Source organism: Dermacentor variabilis, chromosome 4, assembly GCF_050947875.1.
Source record: "Dermacentor variabilis isolate Ectoservices chromosome 4, ASM5094787v1, whole genome shotgun sequence".
In the NCBI taxonomy this organism is placed as follows: Eukaryota; Metazoa; Arthropoda; class Arachnida; order Ixodida; family Ixodidae; genus Dermacentor; species Dermacentor variabilis.
This window is the reverse complement of record NC_134571.1, coordinates 217,782,111-217,798,455: the sequence shown is the minus strand read 5'-3', so window position 1 is coordinate 217,798,455 and position 16,345 is coordinate 217,782,111. Positions and strand designations below refer to the sequence as shown.

The 16,345-nt window shown below is 46.5% G+C and overlaps 1 protein-coding gene across 1 annotated transcript in view; it reads right to left on the bottom strand.

Annotated features, from left to right (window-relative positions):
* The window catches only part of LOC142578519 (CRISP/Allergen/PR-1-like), a 137,184-nt gene extending 126,819 nt beyond the window's left edge, over nucleotides 1–10,365 (bottom strand). Inside the window, exon 1 of the mRNA XM_075687897.1 lies at nucleotides 10,087–10,365. Coding sequence (XP_075544012.1) covers nucleotides 10,087–10,365 — 279 coding nt within the window. The remainder of the gene's footprint in view (nucleotides 1–10,086) is intronic.
* Between the last annotated feature and the right edge of the window lie 5,980 nt (nucleotides 10,366–16,345).

The window sequence follows — 16,345 nt, the reverse complement described above, 5'->3', positions numbered from 1 at the left end:
ATCTCCCATTCATCATCTAGTGTCATTTACCATTCTTCGCGCTTTGAATAACTTCAGCTTGCCTCGGGCTAAGTTCATTATCCAACTCTCCTCGGTGACACAAACGCACACTCATACAAGCACCAGACGCAAAGAGAAATTGCATCTACCCCGACTTCGCACAACGTATGGCTCCCAAATGTTGCATTTTCTGGTTCCGAACACCCATAACACAAACAAATGGTACACAAAAAATATGAACCTAAACAGAAAAACAATTGTTCAGCAATTTTTCGAGCATGTGGTGGGTTCAATCCAAATTAGGCTAATAGCTTTATATTTTTTGTCGTTGTATAAGAAGAAATACTGCTATGTATTGTGTTTGAACTTCATATATTATATCGTAGTTGTTGAATTTGCAATTATGTTTTAATCCTTCTGTTTCTGCTATACCGCTGTTTTATGCTTTTCTGCTACTTCTCAGTGCATTGTATATTTGAATTTTACTTTGTCTTACATTACGTTTAATTGCAATTCTGCATTGTGTATGGTTCTTTGATTCATGATGTATGTCAAATTGTACTTTTTTCCCTTCACTGCTGCCATTTTGTAAATGGGCCCCGGACCCCATCAAGCTGCTCCAAGGCAGCTTTTTGTCCCCGGGCTTTTTCTCTTGGAGAAATAAATGAATCTTGAATCTAGTGAGACAAGTTTGTGACACTTTCTACGGCCCCGCAATGAATACCTTCTTTTCGTACTCACGCTTATTGAAGACGCGACGAGCGCTTGCCAAGAGTGATAACACGGGAGTGTGTTGCTTGCCCCGGTAGAAGGTGCAAAAGATAACGCCAAGGAGCTCAAAAACCAAGAACTCGAAAATTCTGTCATATGAACGTCTGAAAACAGGCTTTGCACTGACGCATTTCTCTTGAGTGCGAGTAGAAGGTATTCTGTCAGAGTCTAGCATCGTCTGGCTGAGAGCCTGTGTTACGGCCACCTCTGTGTATGTGGCAAACTCTAGCGTCGCTTGAGGCCAAGTTGTTTTGGAAACGCGCAGTCGCCCGTGCATTTGTGCTCAAGTGCAGGAAATAATGCCCGGGAAATGCTTGGAAATCAGATGTTTGCTTCATAACTCATAGTTCGGCTTGGAATGAGTTGGGTATTTCAACACCATGTATGTAAAAGCGCATTGCTTTTGTTTGTTATGTCATCCATTCACCACTTTCACACGTTTCTCCTTACAGGCAGCATTCCTGTAAGTTCTAAATAACAAAATGACACATGCTTGTAATTTACTTTATTCAGCTGATGCCGTTCGTTGGAGCTTCGTACGGGAACTACTGCGGCTTACTTGGTGCCAAAACGTTGAATGAAGGCACCAAAAGCGCGGAACGAGGATTTATATAGAGCGAAATAAATATTTCGTCATTTACAAGGCGTTTTGGTTTTCTTTATGAATTTACACGTGACACAAATTCGATAGAGGCTTGTAAAGATTGTTCGCAATCATTTTAATTAAACAGTCCCCCAGTAAGAACACGCGCGCGACTGAGCAGCAGCAGAAAAAAAAAAAAAAAAGGCGCCGAGCAGCGCAGCCGGCTTAGCGCGTGCCCGCTGGTGTTCAAATTACGCGCGCCCGGAACCGAAACCGGAAGAAGTTAATCCCATCCGCATGGTGCGCTACAGTCGCTGGGCTCTATGGCAGTGTGCACTTTTGTGGAATGTCTGTCCCAATGCTGTGTTCACGTCGCTTCCTTCACGTAGACAGGCAACACGAAGTTAATTAAATCCGCCCGGTTCTGCGGGCTGTAGTGACATCGTATGCTTGATCCCACAGAATGTATGCATTTCTCGCTTCACTTTGCTGTGTACTTGCAGGCTGCATCAGCTCCGCCGCTGGTCGGCCCGATATCGACGGCAGTACCTCCGGGATTGGCCCACATTTCTCTCTTACGTGACGGGCCCCCCGCCGTGGTTTCTCAGTGGCTATGGCGTTAGGTCGCGGGATCGAATCCCGACCGTGGCGGCCGCATTTCGATGGGGGCGAAATGAGAAAACACCCGTGTATCTAGATTTAGGTGCACGTTAAGGAACCCCAGGTGGTCGAAACCTGCGGAGTCCTCCACTACGCAGTGCCTCATAATCAGAAAGTAGTTTTTGGCACGTTAAACCCTATAATTTATATTTTTATGTCTCACGTGATGGAAACTTTGTCGTTGGGTAAGCATAAAAGTGAAAAACAAGGAAGTCGAAGCATAACCCAAGCAGTCATACAGTACAAAGTTTTTACTAGAGAACGTCGCAGTTTCGCCCGAAAGGCGAAGCATCGATTGTGAAAGGAAATTATAGACAGCTATGTGAAGTAAGGAGGGTTTTATCGGCTGTATAATTTTGTAAACATTTGTTTACTCATAAATTAACAAACATGATGTCAGGCACGCACAAGTTAACATGAACACACCTCACTGGAAGACCTCGGACACTCCCTGTTACTGCTGGCCTGATTAAGCGCGACAGCAACAGCGAGCTAAATGACCCCTCAGTGCTGTGCCTCACTTTAGCGCGAACTTAAGCGGCTAGAACACAGTGCACTCGAAGCGATGAGCTATCTAAAAAATGCGAACGTAACAAATCCTCATGTGCTCCCAATGTTCAGTGAGACTGTGTTTCTGAAGCACGCAAAAAAAGAGAGAAACGGTAGATGCTTACTGCATTGCTAAATCAGAAGATAAATTTGTCAGCGTAGCGTCAATCGGTCGAACAAAACTTTTTCTAACGAAACTACTTGTTGACAAATACATGTACTTGTATGCAGTAAACGCATACCCTTCAACCTTATGGTTCTTGTTCGCGTTTTTTGGCATGTTATAAAGCTGGTTCTTCCTGCAATGAATTCTTCAGTCGGCAGTTCCACGCTCGTCCTGTTTTGTTTGTTTTCGATTACTGTCCTCGTTTTCGCCCTGTTTCAAGTTATTCACAAGTATTTGTATAATGGAGAAAAGTGTCAAGAAAGCTGGCAACCAAATACACGTTAATTGAATGTGTAAATGGACAACCAGGAGTAAGCAGAAATAAAGTGAGAGAAACAGAGGGATAATTGGATACAAAGAATGACAAGAAATTAAAATCGCGATTTAAAAGAATGAAAAGAAAAACATTAGCCGAAATAAAACCTACGAAATCACAAAGGGCAGTGTCTTGCTATTTGAAGCTCTAGCTGGCTGCCTAAGCAGCAAATATTCATAATGGAGCAAATAATCGCAACTAAGATGAGGCATGTGTACGGTGCAGCAAAACTGCGGAGAGCACTCAGTACATTCTAGTGGAAAGGGAAGAAGCTATTCATCCATTGAGACCAGTAGGTAACGTAAGCTTTCAGAAGCGCTTGGACCTAAATTAGACGGAAGCATCAACCGATCAGCAGTAGAGATAAGCAAGAGTATCGGTAGAAAAAAAGGCAGGGAAGAGTTTCATATGACCGGATCCGTTACCGTCATAAGTAAATATAGCACAAAATAGAGACAAGTTTTCAGGGAGAAAAACAAAGGACTAAGGAGATGTATACAGAAAATGCTACAATGAAAAAAAAATGTACAGAATGCCTACTTAAATCAGGCTGGCTAGGTGACTACTTGGCACCACCCCTTTTCAAAGGGGACACCAAATAATAATCATCATCATCTTAGGAGAGCGCGAAAGGGAAGGACCGCTGCAGTATATGCGCACGCCTCATACATCGCTCGTTCCGAGGGTGCCAACGTTGTGTCGCTATATTGATTGTGACGCCTCGTCACGTACAGAGTGCAGCTTCAACATGCATTAGCAGTGCTTACGCGCCGCTTACTGCTTCGCTTGCGATGGCATCAACTAAGAAAACTGGACTAAGCGGGCTAAGCGGCGAAGAAAGGCAACGACGTCGAAGGGCGAATATCGCTTTTATGTGGCGAGAAAGGTGCCAGTGAAGCAGAACGCCTTCGCGCATTCGCGCCGCACGCTCCCAGCGTTGACGCTGCGAACTCTACCCAAGGGGTGAATCTCTGCATGGCTGCCATTGGCTGTTTTGAAGCAGACGCTCTTTCGACGCTAGCGCCAAAGGCCCCTTCAGTTATGGCCCTAACAGGCGGGCGATGCTTTAGCAAAATGGCAGCGCATATGATTGTTTACGTTGTCATGATAACAGGAACAACAGCCGCGCGGCGCCTCCTGTCCCTAGCGTTTTTTTTGTCGTTTTGTTTTTATTATGCCGACCCGCTCGCGTATTTCCAATTGCTAGTAGGTACAGCGGCGCGTAGCACTTGCGGAGACGACGGACTTTTGCGCACACACACGAGTAAGAGCCGGTGCGAGAGTGGAAATGTGGGGACTTTTGCTCCTTGAATATACGACTCTGTCTAGGCACTAAGGAGGAGTTTCTTAGCGCGTGTTGCACGTGCTTGTCCCAAGGCGCGCCAGCAGAAGTCGCGGGGTGCGGCAGTGCTGACACAAGTTGGCGGCTTGACACAATATTATTTATTCAATCGTGTTTTGCTAATTAAAACAACGTGTCATTATTTCGCATTATTGGCAGCGCCTCTAGGCCACCAAAGCGGCAACAGGGACATCAACGCCAGAACCCCGACTTGTCCGTGGGTTGGGGCTCGAAGAGGCCTGCGCGTGCCAGGCGTGTTTAAGATCGGCTGTCCGCGGCAAAGGACACCCAATTTTTTATGCGGACAATCCCTGGCACGCTTCGGCCTCTGCGGCCCCAACCCATGGGCCGCCCTGCTTCCAGCTTTGATCCCCCTGATACCCCGGTGCCCTGGAGATAGTGCGCCGCCTGCTTTAATATGCCCCCAGGTGCTCTCCTGAGGCCTCCGTTTGCCGGTTACATGTGCCCTTCTGGAGCAGTGCTTGTCAAAAATGCAATATACCCACTTATACAACACCAGTCAGAACCTTACCCCTTCAGACCCAGCGATCACCAAATGGGGCGTCCGTGCCCACTGCCTCACCGCGCGGGTAGCCAATGGCGGAGCGTAAATAAACTCGACCGCACTCCGCAATGCCGGCATGCCTTGCGGACAAACGCATACAACACGCGTTAAGCAACCTCCTCAGTTCTGTCTAGGCAGACTCGCATAATCAAGGAGCAAAGGCCCCCATATTTTTCTTCTCGCACACGATCTTACTCGCACCTGCGCAGAAACGTCGAGCGCCATGAAAAGCGTCACGCCACGCTGTACCAACTAGCAATTGTAAAACGTGACCCGCTTCCGCTCCCTTTCCACCCTTCCCCATGCCCCACGCTCCTTTTGCTTTCTTTTTGCCTGTTCGCGGTGCATGTTGTTTCACTTTTATTTATCACGCATGTGTGCTACTCCAGGCATTCTTTATGAACTGGCGAGTGGTGTGCAGGGGTTCCTTTGTGCGTAGCACGCACGCAGTCTTGTCCAGACTATGACTATGCCAGCATATTCCAGAACCTATATAAATTCTACTTCCAATACAACACATCTTTGGTCTCGTTTTATTCACGTCCGCTTACGAAAACGAATATTTTTGCACAACTTGGCATGATACACATTCAGAAAATAAACAAAAGTGAAAAGGTATGAGATGTACATGACTAATAAACAACACAAAAGTTCAGACAGTGAAATAAAAAAAAGATTAGAAAAACTCGAGAAAACGCGAAGGCCTTTTCCTGTACACACATATAGAATATATTTATCATCATCATCATCATCTCCCTGGTTAAGCCCACTGCAGGGCAAAAGCATCTCCCATACTTCTTCAACTACCCCGGTCATGTAATAATTATGGCCATGTTGTCCCTCCAAACTTCTAAATCTCATCCGCCCATTTAACTTTCTGCCACCCCCTGCTACGCTGCCCTTCCCTTGCAATCCAGTCCGTAACACTTAATGACCATCGGTTATCTTCCTCCCTCATTCCATGTCCTGCCCATGCCCATTTCTTTTCCTTGATCTCAACTAAAATGTCATTAACTCGCGTTTGTTCCCTCACCGAATCTGCTCTTTCCTTATCCCTTAACGTTACACCCATCATTCTTCTTTCCATAGCTCCTTGCGTCATTCCCAAATTAAGTAGAACCCTTTTCGGAAGCCTCCAGGTTTCTGCCCCGTACGTGAGTACTGGTAAGACGCAGCTAATATACACTTTTCTCTTGAGGGATAGTGGCAAACTGCTGTTCATGATCTGAGAATGCCTGCCAAAGGCACCCCAGATCATTCTTATACTTCTGATTATTTCAGTCTCATGACCCGGATCTGCGGTCACTACCTGTCCTAAGTAGATGTTTTCCCGTACCACTTCCAGTGCCTCGCTACTTATTGTAAATTGCTGTTCTCTTCCGAAACTGTTAAGCATTACTTTAGTTTTCTGCAGATTAATTTTTGACCCACCCTTCTGCTTTGCCTCTCCAGGTGAGTGAGCATGCATTGCAATTGGTCCCCTGAGTTACTAAGCAAGGCAATATCATCAGCGAATCGCAAGTTACTAAGGTATTCTCCATTAACTCTTATCCCGAATTCTTCCCAATCCAAGTCTCTGAATACCTCCTGTAAACACGCTGCGAATAGCACTGGAGAGATCGTATCTCCCTGCCTGACGCCTTTCTTTATTGGGATTTTGTTTCTGTCTTTATGGAAGACTACGGTGGCTGTGGAGCCGCTATAGATATCTTTCAGTATTTTTACATACGGCTCGTTTACATCCTGATTCGGTAGTGCCTCCATGACTGCTGAGGTTTCGACTGAATCAAACGCTTTCTCGTAATCCATGAAAGCTATATATAAGGGTTGGTTATATTCCGCACATTTCTGTATCACCTGATTGATAGTGTGAATATGTTCTGTTGTTGAGTAGCCTTTACGGAATCCTGCCTGGTCGTTAGGTTGACAGAAGTCTAAGGTGTTCCTGATTCTATTTGTGATTACCTTACTAAATACTTTGTAGGCAACGGAGAGTAAGCTGATCGGTCTATAATTTTTCAAGTCTTTGGCCTCCCCTTTCTTATGGATTATGATTATGTTAGCGTTCCTCGAAGATTCCGGTACGCTCGAAGTCATGAAGCATAGCGTATACAGGATGGCCAGTTTGTCTAGAATAATCTGCCCACCATCCTTCAACAAATCTGCTGTTACCTGATCCTCCCCAGCTGCCTTCCCCCCTTTGCAGAGCTCCCAAGGCTTTCTTAAAAATTTTATATAATGCCTTAAAGAACAAGGTGTAGAAGCGTTTCTGATATGCGCACTGAGAGCTTCTGATATACTCACTGAGATATTGCACAAAACTGGGTAACATGTGAGACATAGTCATGACAACTAAAGAAGTGGCAAATTCACAGGTAATGGCAAAAACAATAACACGCAAAATACCTAAAAATAGAACAAAATGCTAAGATTGTTTGACTGACAACCATACCAAAAACAAAAAGAAGAGCTTGCTGATAAATATGCACAAAAGCATATGAAATAGGTGACATGTTCACTACTACAGAACAATATGGAAAAGACATGGAAGAACAAAAATAGCATTCTATTAAAAATGGAAATACACATTATCGCATTTTTTTGCACTTGGCCACAACTTCAGTAACTGCGGCAAGGGGGAACAAAAGCTAGTCAGTCAGCTTTTTCAGCAAAACGTAGAAAACGTTCGCAAAAAGACCTGTTCCTCAATGAAAGACCAGATAAAATAAGCCAACAACACGACTTTTCTTTCACCCCGAATGCAATGCTTAGCAGTAAAATTGCGGCACTTAAGGCACTAAGTCGTACCTACTGGGCACTCTTTTGTGTAAGAAACAAGAACTGCAAAAATCTGCATTTAGGACAGTTGCGATGCCCATGCTTTCTAGAAGAAAAAAAGAGCGTATCGTACCTACACATGAAGGGTGTGCGCGCGGTTTGCCCATTGGCGTATACTGAGATAATACACAAACACTAACAGTAATTTTTCAACTTTTAGTACGTTTGTAGGACGTGACACCCAGAAAAAGCACTGAGGGCGGAATGGAAAGGTGGGCAAGCTACTGAAGTTGTAGAATGAGACTTGGCACAGAAAAACACAAGTCATAAACCAGGAGACAATGAGGAGGAACATCTATTTGTCAGCTTTCTCTACCGTGAAGAGGGAAGTGTAGCACAATCAAGGCGCAAAGACGTCCGCAGACTCATGGAGCACACACATGCACAGGGCTGTGTTCATGTACATGCGCCTTCTGATGCCCTTGGGTGCGCACGCTCACCTGTTGTCTTTAGGCACCCGAAACAACCTTGCAAGGCTTGTTTTTGAGCGCAAGCACACAACAATCGGGGATCACGAAACTGACGAAACTCCCCACGCCGGTCAACGCACAGCAGGGCACGCTTCCCGATAACAGCAGATAACGAAACATGAAATATCACGCAGCGGGCTAAGCTCGCGCCGGGCCGGCGGGCGCGCGCGTATACAGTCGAAGGTGAAAGAGATGGCAAGGGGAGAAGAGGGACGAAAGGGCACGGCTTCCTGGATCGGCGCGCGCCCGCACGCACCGATATAGGAGGTCGTAGAAGGCGTGTGGATTTGCTTTCCCGCCCTCCTGATGGATTGCGCCAATTACCTCTGCCACCGGATTGGCCGAGTCTCCAAGGCCGGATTCGGCCACTCGCATTGCTGAAGCTGAGCGCGTCGCAACTGGCTGCCCAATACACTACACTCTTAGACAAAAGTACAACCTTTGGGGTGTATATCAGCCGCACAACGATAATCATCACTGCCTTGCTTGCTTTTCCTTTCTTGAAAACGCCGCGCCCGCTACTTTCCTGTCGGGAATGCTATGTCATGTTGATAACTCGCATGCGGTTCGTTACTGGGAAGTACTGGGCTCGCCGCGTTAAAGAAAGGAAATGCGGACAAGACAGATGACGATTGTCGTTGTGTGGCAAAAGGGTGCAGTTTTGCTTCAGAGTGTACGGAGCCGGCGGAAATGCTCGTACCTTCTTCGAAGCGACTTGGTAGCAGGATGCCGTTCGCCAACAGGAAGCCGCGCACCAAGCAACCTTGAAACGTGGTCGCCGACCCGCAAGTGTTGCACCTTTCGCTGCAGCGGACCGCGAGCTTATGGAGCAAACATGTAACTCTTTATGTGCAAACACGTTTAACTTTCATGTTCTACCGATACCTATGAAAGAGAGATCAACTTTATTGTTTTTCTATTCTTTCCTTATCTGTCACAGGGATGGGGAATCGCCGTGTTAACGAAAGTGTAGAGGCGTCAGAGCCAATGACGAAGGGCTAAAAGAATGGAAAAAGTTTGGCTCTACATCTTGGCCTGGTGGAAGTGGATCTCCAGTGAAGTTGTTGAAAACCACAACTACGACTGCTGAGGGTGTTATGCAATGCATTATTGATTTAGAGTAGTGCTAGTAGTGATAATATAGATTAAGGGTAGTAAAGAGAGTAATGATAATTCTGGCGCTGTTGCAGGAACATTGAAATAAGTTGCTAGGCTGGTTGTTTTGTATACGAAAGGCTAGGGACGTTACTCCACACGTCGAAAGCTGCCGTCGGCGGGGTAGATTGGGCAACAGTAATCTTTACTGGCAAACATATGCGGGAAGCGCTACGTGCTTCGCATTGTTACAGGAGCGCCTTATGACCAATTGTGTGATTCGCACGATTGTTTTGCACTCGTTCTTCATTGAAATCGTTCTTCATTGTTCCGTATGCTGCATGAGCGATTCCAAAGAATGTATGCACTGTGCGCTTCACTTTGCTGACTGTTTGAAGGCTCTAAGTTACGGGGCACCAGGCACTGCTCCTGTCCCTGCACTGACGCCGGTATCGGCCCACACCTTTGCTGACGGACGTGGGCACAGAAAATTCGAGCCAACTTGAGGCTAACAGCTTCGTTGTAAAATAGAATGAATCGTTAGAAGATGTTGCGCCATGAGTGGCAGCTGGGAAGAGGGGCATGTTTCTCAAACGTAGTGATGGGAATCTACGGGAAGACACGGGCTTTAGTCCACGGAGAACAACACGTGTAATCTGAAAGCTTCGGGAGTGGCTTTCTCTCGGCAGGGGATTCCATTAAAGTTATTACGCGGGGAGCACATAGCTCACCAACTGGTGCATGTTGGCGGCTGGCTTGAATCCTGGCACCAAGCCTAGCGCCATCTGACTGCGATAGTTATTGTGCAATCGCAGGATCTCCTCGGCCTCGCCGCCTCTCAGGCCCCGATCGAGGATGCGGCAGCGCAGGTTGGGTGCCTTGCATGCCGTGTGTGTGACGCCGCCCTCGGACAGCTTCTGGTACTCGGCTCTGCACTCGGCGCGGCACGGCTCCAGCGAGTGCGACGATGACAGCAGCAGCACCAGCGTCGAAATAAAACGGCTCGACATCAGCGCAAGGGCGTCAGCTGCAGAGTCGGGAAGAAGGCCTACAGACAAAGAAGGTGTTTAAACCTGGCTGTTTTTATTCGTGGCGCAACAACAAATGGGGGGGGGGGGGGGAGTGTGCTTACCTTAGACGCGAATAAAAAATAAGCTTTTCTTACCTTGTGTTTATTCTTATGGAAGTATAGAGCCTTAACATGTCACAATATCAAATATCATTACCATGTATTAAAAGCTGAGTTGTCCTTCAAGAAATATTTCCCTTACAGGTGATTTGTAATGGAAGAACTAGACAAAAGAAATTCAATTTTTCCAGTACGTTAAATGCAAAGCTACCAGCCAATAATATCATGATATAGAAAGCTGCGGCAAACAGCAGGAAAGAAAAGGTTGCAATAGCGTATATCGTGTCTGAAAACGACACTATAACCAATTATGCACTAAACGCCACCGCTTTCAATGACTACTTTAGGTCCGCTTTTCCCAACAATTCGCAAAAGCGCAATTTTGTATGGCCAGCCTGAGCCGCAATTTCTGATCAAATGCACAATGTCACTCTATCAGCAAACGATGCCCTTCACTTTCTCTGCACCCTAAATACTATAGCGACAGAGCCTGATGTCATGCCAAAGCTAGCGCTAAAAGAATGCGCTTGATTTTTGAACAATCTCGTTACGCATTGTATGTTAAAGCACTGAGTTAGAGGGCCTTGCTATACGAATGGAAATTTGCTCATGTATTCCTAGAACATAGCGATGATAAACAAGTGCGGTTCGATAAAACCAGTAAATTTCTATGTTATGTGGTGCTTCAAAAATAATGGAACATAATGTGTATAGTAGCTATTAAAACACTTGAGCCTACGTAATTTTTCCCCCAGAACACGCATAGACAAGCCCACGTACACAAAGACTCTCAGTCGTCGATAAACTAGGCCTAGCCGCGTTAAGCAGCTTAATAATTAGTACTGCAAATATGAAGCGCTTCGAAATTAATATTTTCCCCGGACCATTAGGGAATAGAATGTACTTCCTGCTGCTGCAGTTACCTGCGACTGATTCATTGTTAAAATTACTTAAAGAATTTGTATAAATTCGCGCGGTACATCGACTGCCCTCTATGGATTTTTTTTTTCTCAGCCTGCTCTTCCACGTGATTGCACGCATGTTTTCTGATGCGTCTTCCACTGATAAGCATTTTTCCACATCTTATTTCAATGTTTTCCTGACAGGATATATGTTGTGAAACCGTTTGCCACTCGTCGTGTACATATAATCTTTTGTTTTCTGTCACTTAATGTTAAGCTTATCTCTAAGGTCAGTTTGCATTTCTTTCAAATGGTTTCCCGTTGTTAGAGCTGAATGCTACGGTTTCGCAAATGACACGCTGTTTGTGGTTTCTTAAATTGAGAGCTATTACAGTCTGTTCAAGCTTCCAACCTTGTATTGAATGTATTGTTCCTCATATTTGTAACCATTTCTGCCTAAAGTCTCTCGTGAGAGGCCGGCAGTACTCCTGAAATAAATAAATAAATAAATAAATAAATAAATAAATAAATAAATAATGACTTTTCTGTGGCATTTTCGTGTCATGCTCACCTTGCAAAATATATTTTTGACTGATCTAATGCATTAGATGAAAGGATACCTGCTGAGTGCGTGTTCCTCGATTAAAAAAAGAAGCATCCTTGGAAACCTGACGAACATCTCGGCTCAAATTGTAGGCAGGCAGCAGTGGTCCATTATCAGCAATTCCAGCTACGTCTGAGGTGCCGCGGGGGTCTGCTTGAGCCCCATTATTTTTTATTATTTTCATCAAAATATACCTAAATAGATACAATCGAGTCTGCTATTGTATGCGGATGATTGTGTTGTTTAGTGCTCAATGAAGAAACCGAACGACAGCGATATCTTACAATACATTAAAAACATTTCGGAACGGTGTGCCACGTGGTGTATGACATTAAATGAATCAAAGTGCATTGTATATGGGTGTTAATTTATTTCTATAACAATGTGAACAGCATGCCGATGTTCTTGGCTCGCTCCACGCCACCACCCACTCGAATGTGCGGCCAACTGACAGCGTTCACAAGTCAGTGGCCGAGGTGGCGCGTCTTGCCCTGCTTTAGGGCCAGTCAGTTTGAGCATTGAGAAAGAAATTCAACAAGCGATTACACTCGGCGAAAACTCGCAACAGGGTCACGGCTAGTAATAATCCCATCCGTTAGTTGGCGCTAGCATCGGAAAAAGAGTGCGAAATGAACTTACAGATAACGTTTTATTTTTTTCTTTCCCGCTAAAACTGAAATGTTTTGCTTGTAAATGAACTGATACTTTGCGACCTATTTGTCTTGCATCACCTATAGCAACAAGCTAACGGCACGCTAACGGGCGCGACAGATGCATGCGTCATGCGCCAGAAAGGCAGCAAGCGAGCCCGGTTGCGCGTGTCAAGTTCACCCGCACGGCGACCCGCCTGCTTTAGATGTAGCATGTTTGTTGGGCTCCCGGCGTATTCTTGCGTTTCTCCTGCACTTCGACACGGCGCCACTGCCATATTGGACTACGCCAAGGTGGGAAATATTGTTTGACAGTCTGCGACGCATTTCAAGCAATTTTGGCTTTTACGGCACGGAACCGAGACTTGTGACGCAGTTAGCGAAAAACAGTTCAGCAGTCATGGCGTAATTAATTTGACCTAATGACTCCTACTGGCAGATGTTTGAGACGCTTTCTATGAGGCGCAACATTATTATAACTTAACTCGGTAGTTCTTGGGCACGCTTTGCGCACCCGGCTTTGTGACGCAATTAGCGAAAAGCACCTCGGCCGTGTGACGCAGTTTCGCGTGTACTGAATATCATTGGGACAAGTTTTGTCGCTTTTTCTGACGCCGAACATTATTGTAACTAATTTCGTTACTTCTTGGGGTACCTTTAAAACACAGTGGCCGCACCCGGCGTTTTGGCGCAGTTAGAGAAAAGCAGCTCGGCCGTGTGCCGCAGTTAGTTTCGCGTGTACTGAACCTTACTGGGACAAGATCGTGACGCATTCTCTCACTCAAAAATTATTGTAATTAATTTCATAACTTTTTGCGATGCTCTTGAGAGACGCTCGCCGCACTTGGGATTGGGAAGCAGACAGCAAAAAAGCAAGCGGGCCGTGGTGACGGTTAGTTTGGCATGTACTGAATCTTCGTGAGACAAGTTTGCGACCCCCCTTTCTACGGCTTCACAACATATACCTTCTTTCGTTACTCACGCTTGTCGAAGACGGCACGAGCGATTGCCAAGAGTGACAATACTGGAATGTCTTGCTTGCGCAGGCAGAACGCGCAAAAGATAACGCCGATGAGCTCAAAAAGCAAGAACTGTCTTTTGGACGGCTTTCTGTCTGTTGGACTGTCTTTTGGAAGACTTAAAACTGGATTTTCACCGACGCATATCTCTTGAGTGCGAGTAGAAGTCATTCTGCGGGCGTCTAGCATGGTTTAGCTGTGTATGTAGCGTGCTGTCGCGTCAGCTGAGGCCAAGTTATTTTAGAAACGCGCAGTCGCCCGTGCATTTGTGCTCTAAAGTGCAGGGAATAATGCCCGGGAATCGGGGAGTGCTTCAAAATCAGATGTGTTCTTCATGGTTTATAGTACGGCTTGGAATGGGGAGTCGGGTTTTTTCGACACCACGTATGTGAAAGCGAATTACTTTTGTTTGTAGTGTCATCCAGTCACCACATTCGCATGTTCTTCTCTAAACGCAGTGTTTCTATAAGTTCTAAATAAAAAAAAAATGACATGCTTGTACTTTTTTTTCCGCTGATGCCGTCCGATGGAGCTTCGTACAGGAACTACTGCTGCTTACCTAGTGATCCAACGATGGATGAACTCACAAAAAGCCCCAGAACGAGCATTTATATAGAACGAAATAAATATTTCGTCATTTACAAGGCGTTTCGGTTATCTTTATGAATTTTCACGTGACAAAGATTCGATAGAGGCTTGTAAAGATCGTTCGAAACAATTTTAATTCAACAATCCCGCACTAAGACCGCGCGCGACTGAGCAGCAGCAGCAGAATTAAAAAAAAAAAACGCGCTGAGTAGTGCAGCCGACGTAGCGCGTGCCAGCTGGCGTTCAAAACGCATGTGCCCAAAACCGAAACCCGAAGGAGTTATTCCCATCCGCTTGGTGCGCTACAGTGAATTCGGCCGCTGGGCTCTATGGACGATCGGGGTTCTATGGCAGTGTCCGCTCCTATTCAATGTTGTTCTCTATGGTTTCAGTATGGAAGTGAAAGGACAGACAGGTGACAGGATGAGCGCTAATCCTGTCACCGGTCTGTCTTTTATCCTCCATGCTCAAACTGAGTTGTGCTAAAGCAAGACGAGAACTTACAGCGTATTTCGAATCGAGCAACGCACAATGGAACTGTCGCGGCCATACTAGCGTCCACAGCAATGAAACTTTGCGCTTGCAACACGCTGTCTGGACGCCTGCGTTTCTTGCGTTTGATTTTTTCTCATATTTCTTGCAACAGAGTACAAGTCATCCTACTTGCCTAGTCCGCATCCCATATCATATCAGCGGGACATAGCTGAAGAAACGTAAGCAGAAAAATATTCGCCGTTCCGCCCGAAAGGCGAAGCACTGATTGCGATAGCAAACTAGTAAATAGCTGTACGAAGTAATGATAGCTTTATCGGCCTTATAAATTTGCAACCATTCACTTACTAACTAAATTAACAATGATAGAATGCCTGAGCTGAGTCAACGAGGACCCAGAGAGAAGCAGACACACGGAGACAGCGCTGTCATTGTGTGTCTGCTTCTTTTTCTACGTCCTTGTGTAGTCGCGCTTACAGATTCTATCGTGGATTGAAACCAACTATCCCGTCAACGTGTTTTAACTTAATTAAGCAGCACGGTGTCAGGCGCGCACAGGTAAACATGGGGCGCGTCAAGGCGCTCGAGCGTGCTCTAGCCAGCAGAGTGCGCTCTTTTAAACTTCACGGCTAAAAAGCAACTTCCGGTGCGTGATTGGGGAGCGCGCTCTACGCGCGCCATCCTGGAAACGGTGCGTGAGAGCGCGCGCCTGCTACGGCTTCCGGAAAGATGACGTGTTTCCTAATCTTTCCACTGATGCAAGTCCGTTCTCCTTCTCCTTGTCCACTCGTTCCTCCCGCCGCCAGGCAGCCTGGCGTCTGAAGCTGCTCTCAGGCGAGATCGGGAACGTGTTGGCGCGCTTTGAGTTTGGCGTGAACGTTGAGCTTGCATCGCATACGTAACCCGCTGCTGCTGCCTCCGTCGCCATGTGTCAAGTTCTTCAATCTCTTCATCGTCTAACAAGAACTGCAGGAGTACGGTCGGCGGGGCCATTTTTGAAAGACGCGCGAAGTGCGATAGCGGATGCGGAAGCAACATAACATTCGCCAGACGTGCACCCGAAAACAGTCGGCGAAAATGGCCGTTAAGCTCCGAAGGCGTCGCACTTGAGCGTGCTCCTTTGGAGTTCGGAGCGCGCTAATTTAACGTGCCCACGAACACACATCGTTCGATGAGAGCGGAAACTGTTTGTGAAACGCTTGAGTAAGGACTCGCGGCAGCAGCCGCCAGCCATTGACCTCCGTGCATCTGTCGCTTAGACGCGTACAAAATGTCGAAAGCACAGCGCATACGAGGCTACCAGCTCTAGGCGCGTTATGAAAACATCGCAGATCGCTTTTGAGATAAGGCACGCGCGGGAGCGCACTTTAGCCACGTCGCAGACGGCTTTCAAGACACACGAACGCTGGCAACGCGTTCGTACGGCGCCCGCCAAGAGCGTATACTATGGCGTCCGCGATTCGCGTGGCCAACGCCCTAGAAGACGCTGCGGTTGTCTCCGCTCTGTAAGTGCGGCGGAGGACATCGAGGCACCGTAGCAGGCGCAGGAGGAAACGCCCGTCCTCTCTCGCCCCTCGCCTTTCGCTCCAGAAAAGAGGGCGCGCAT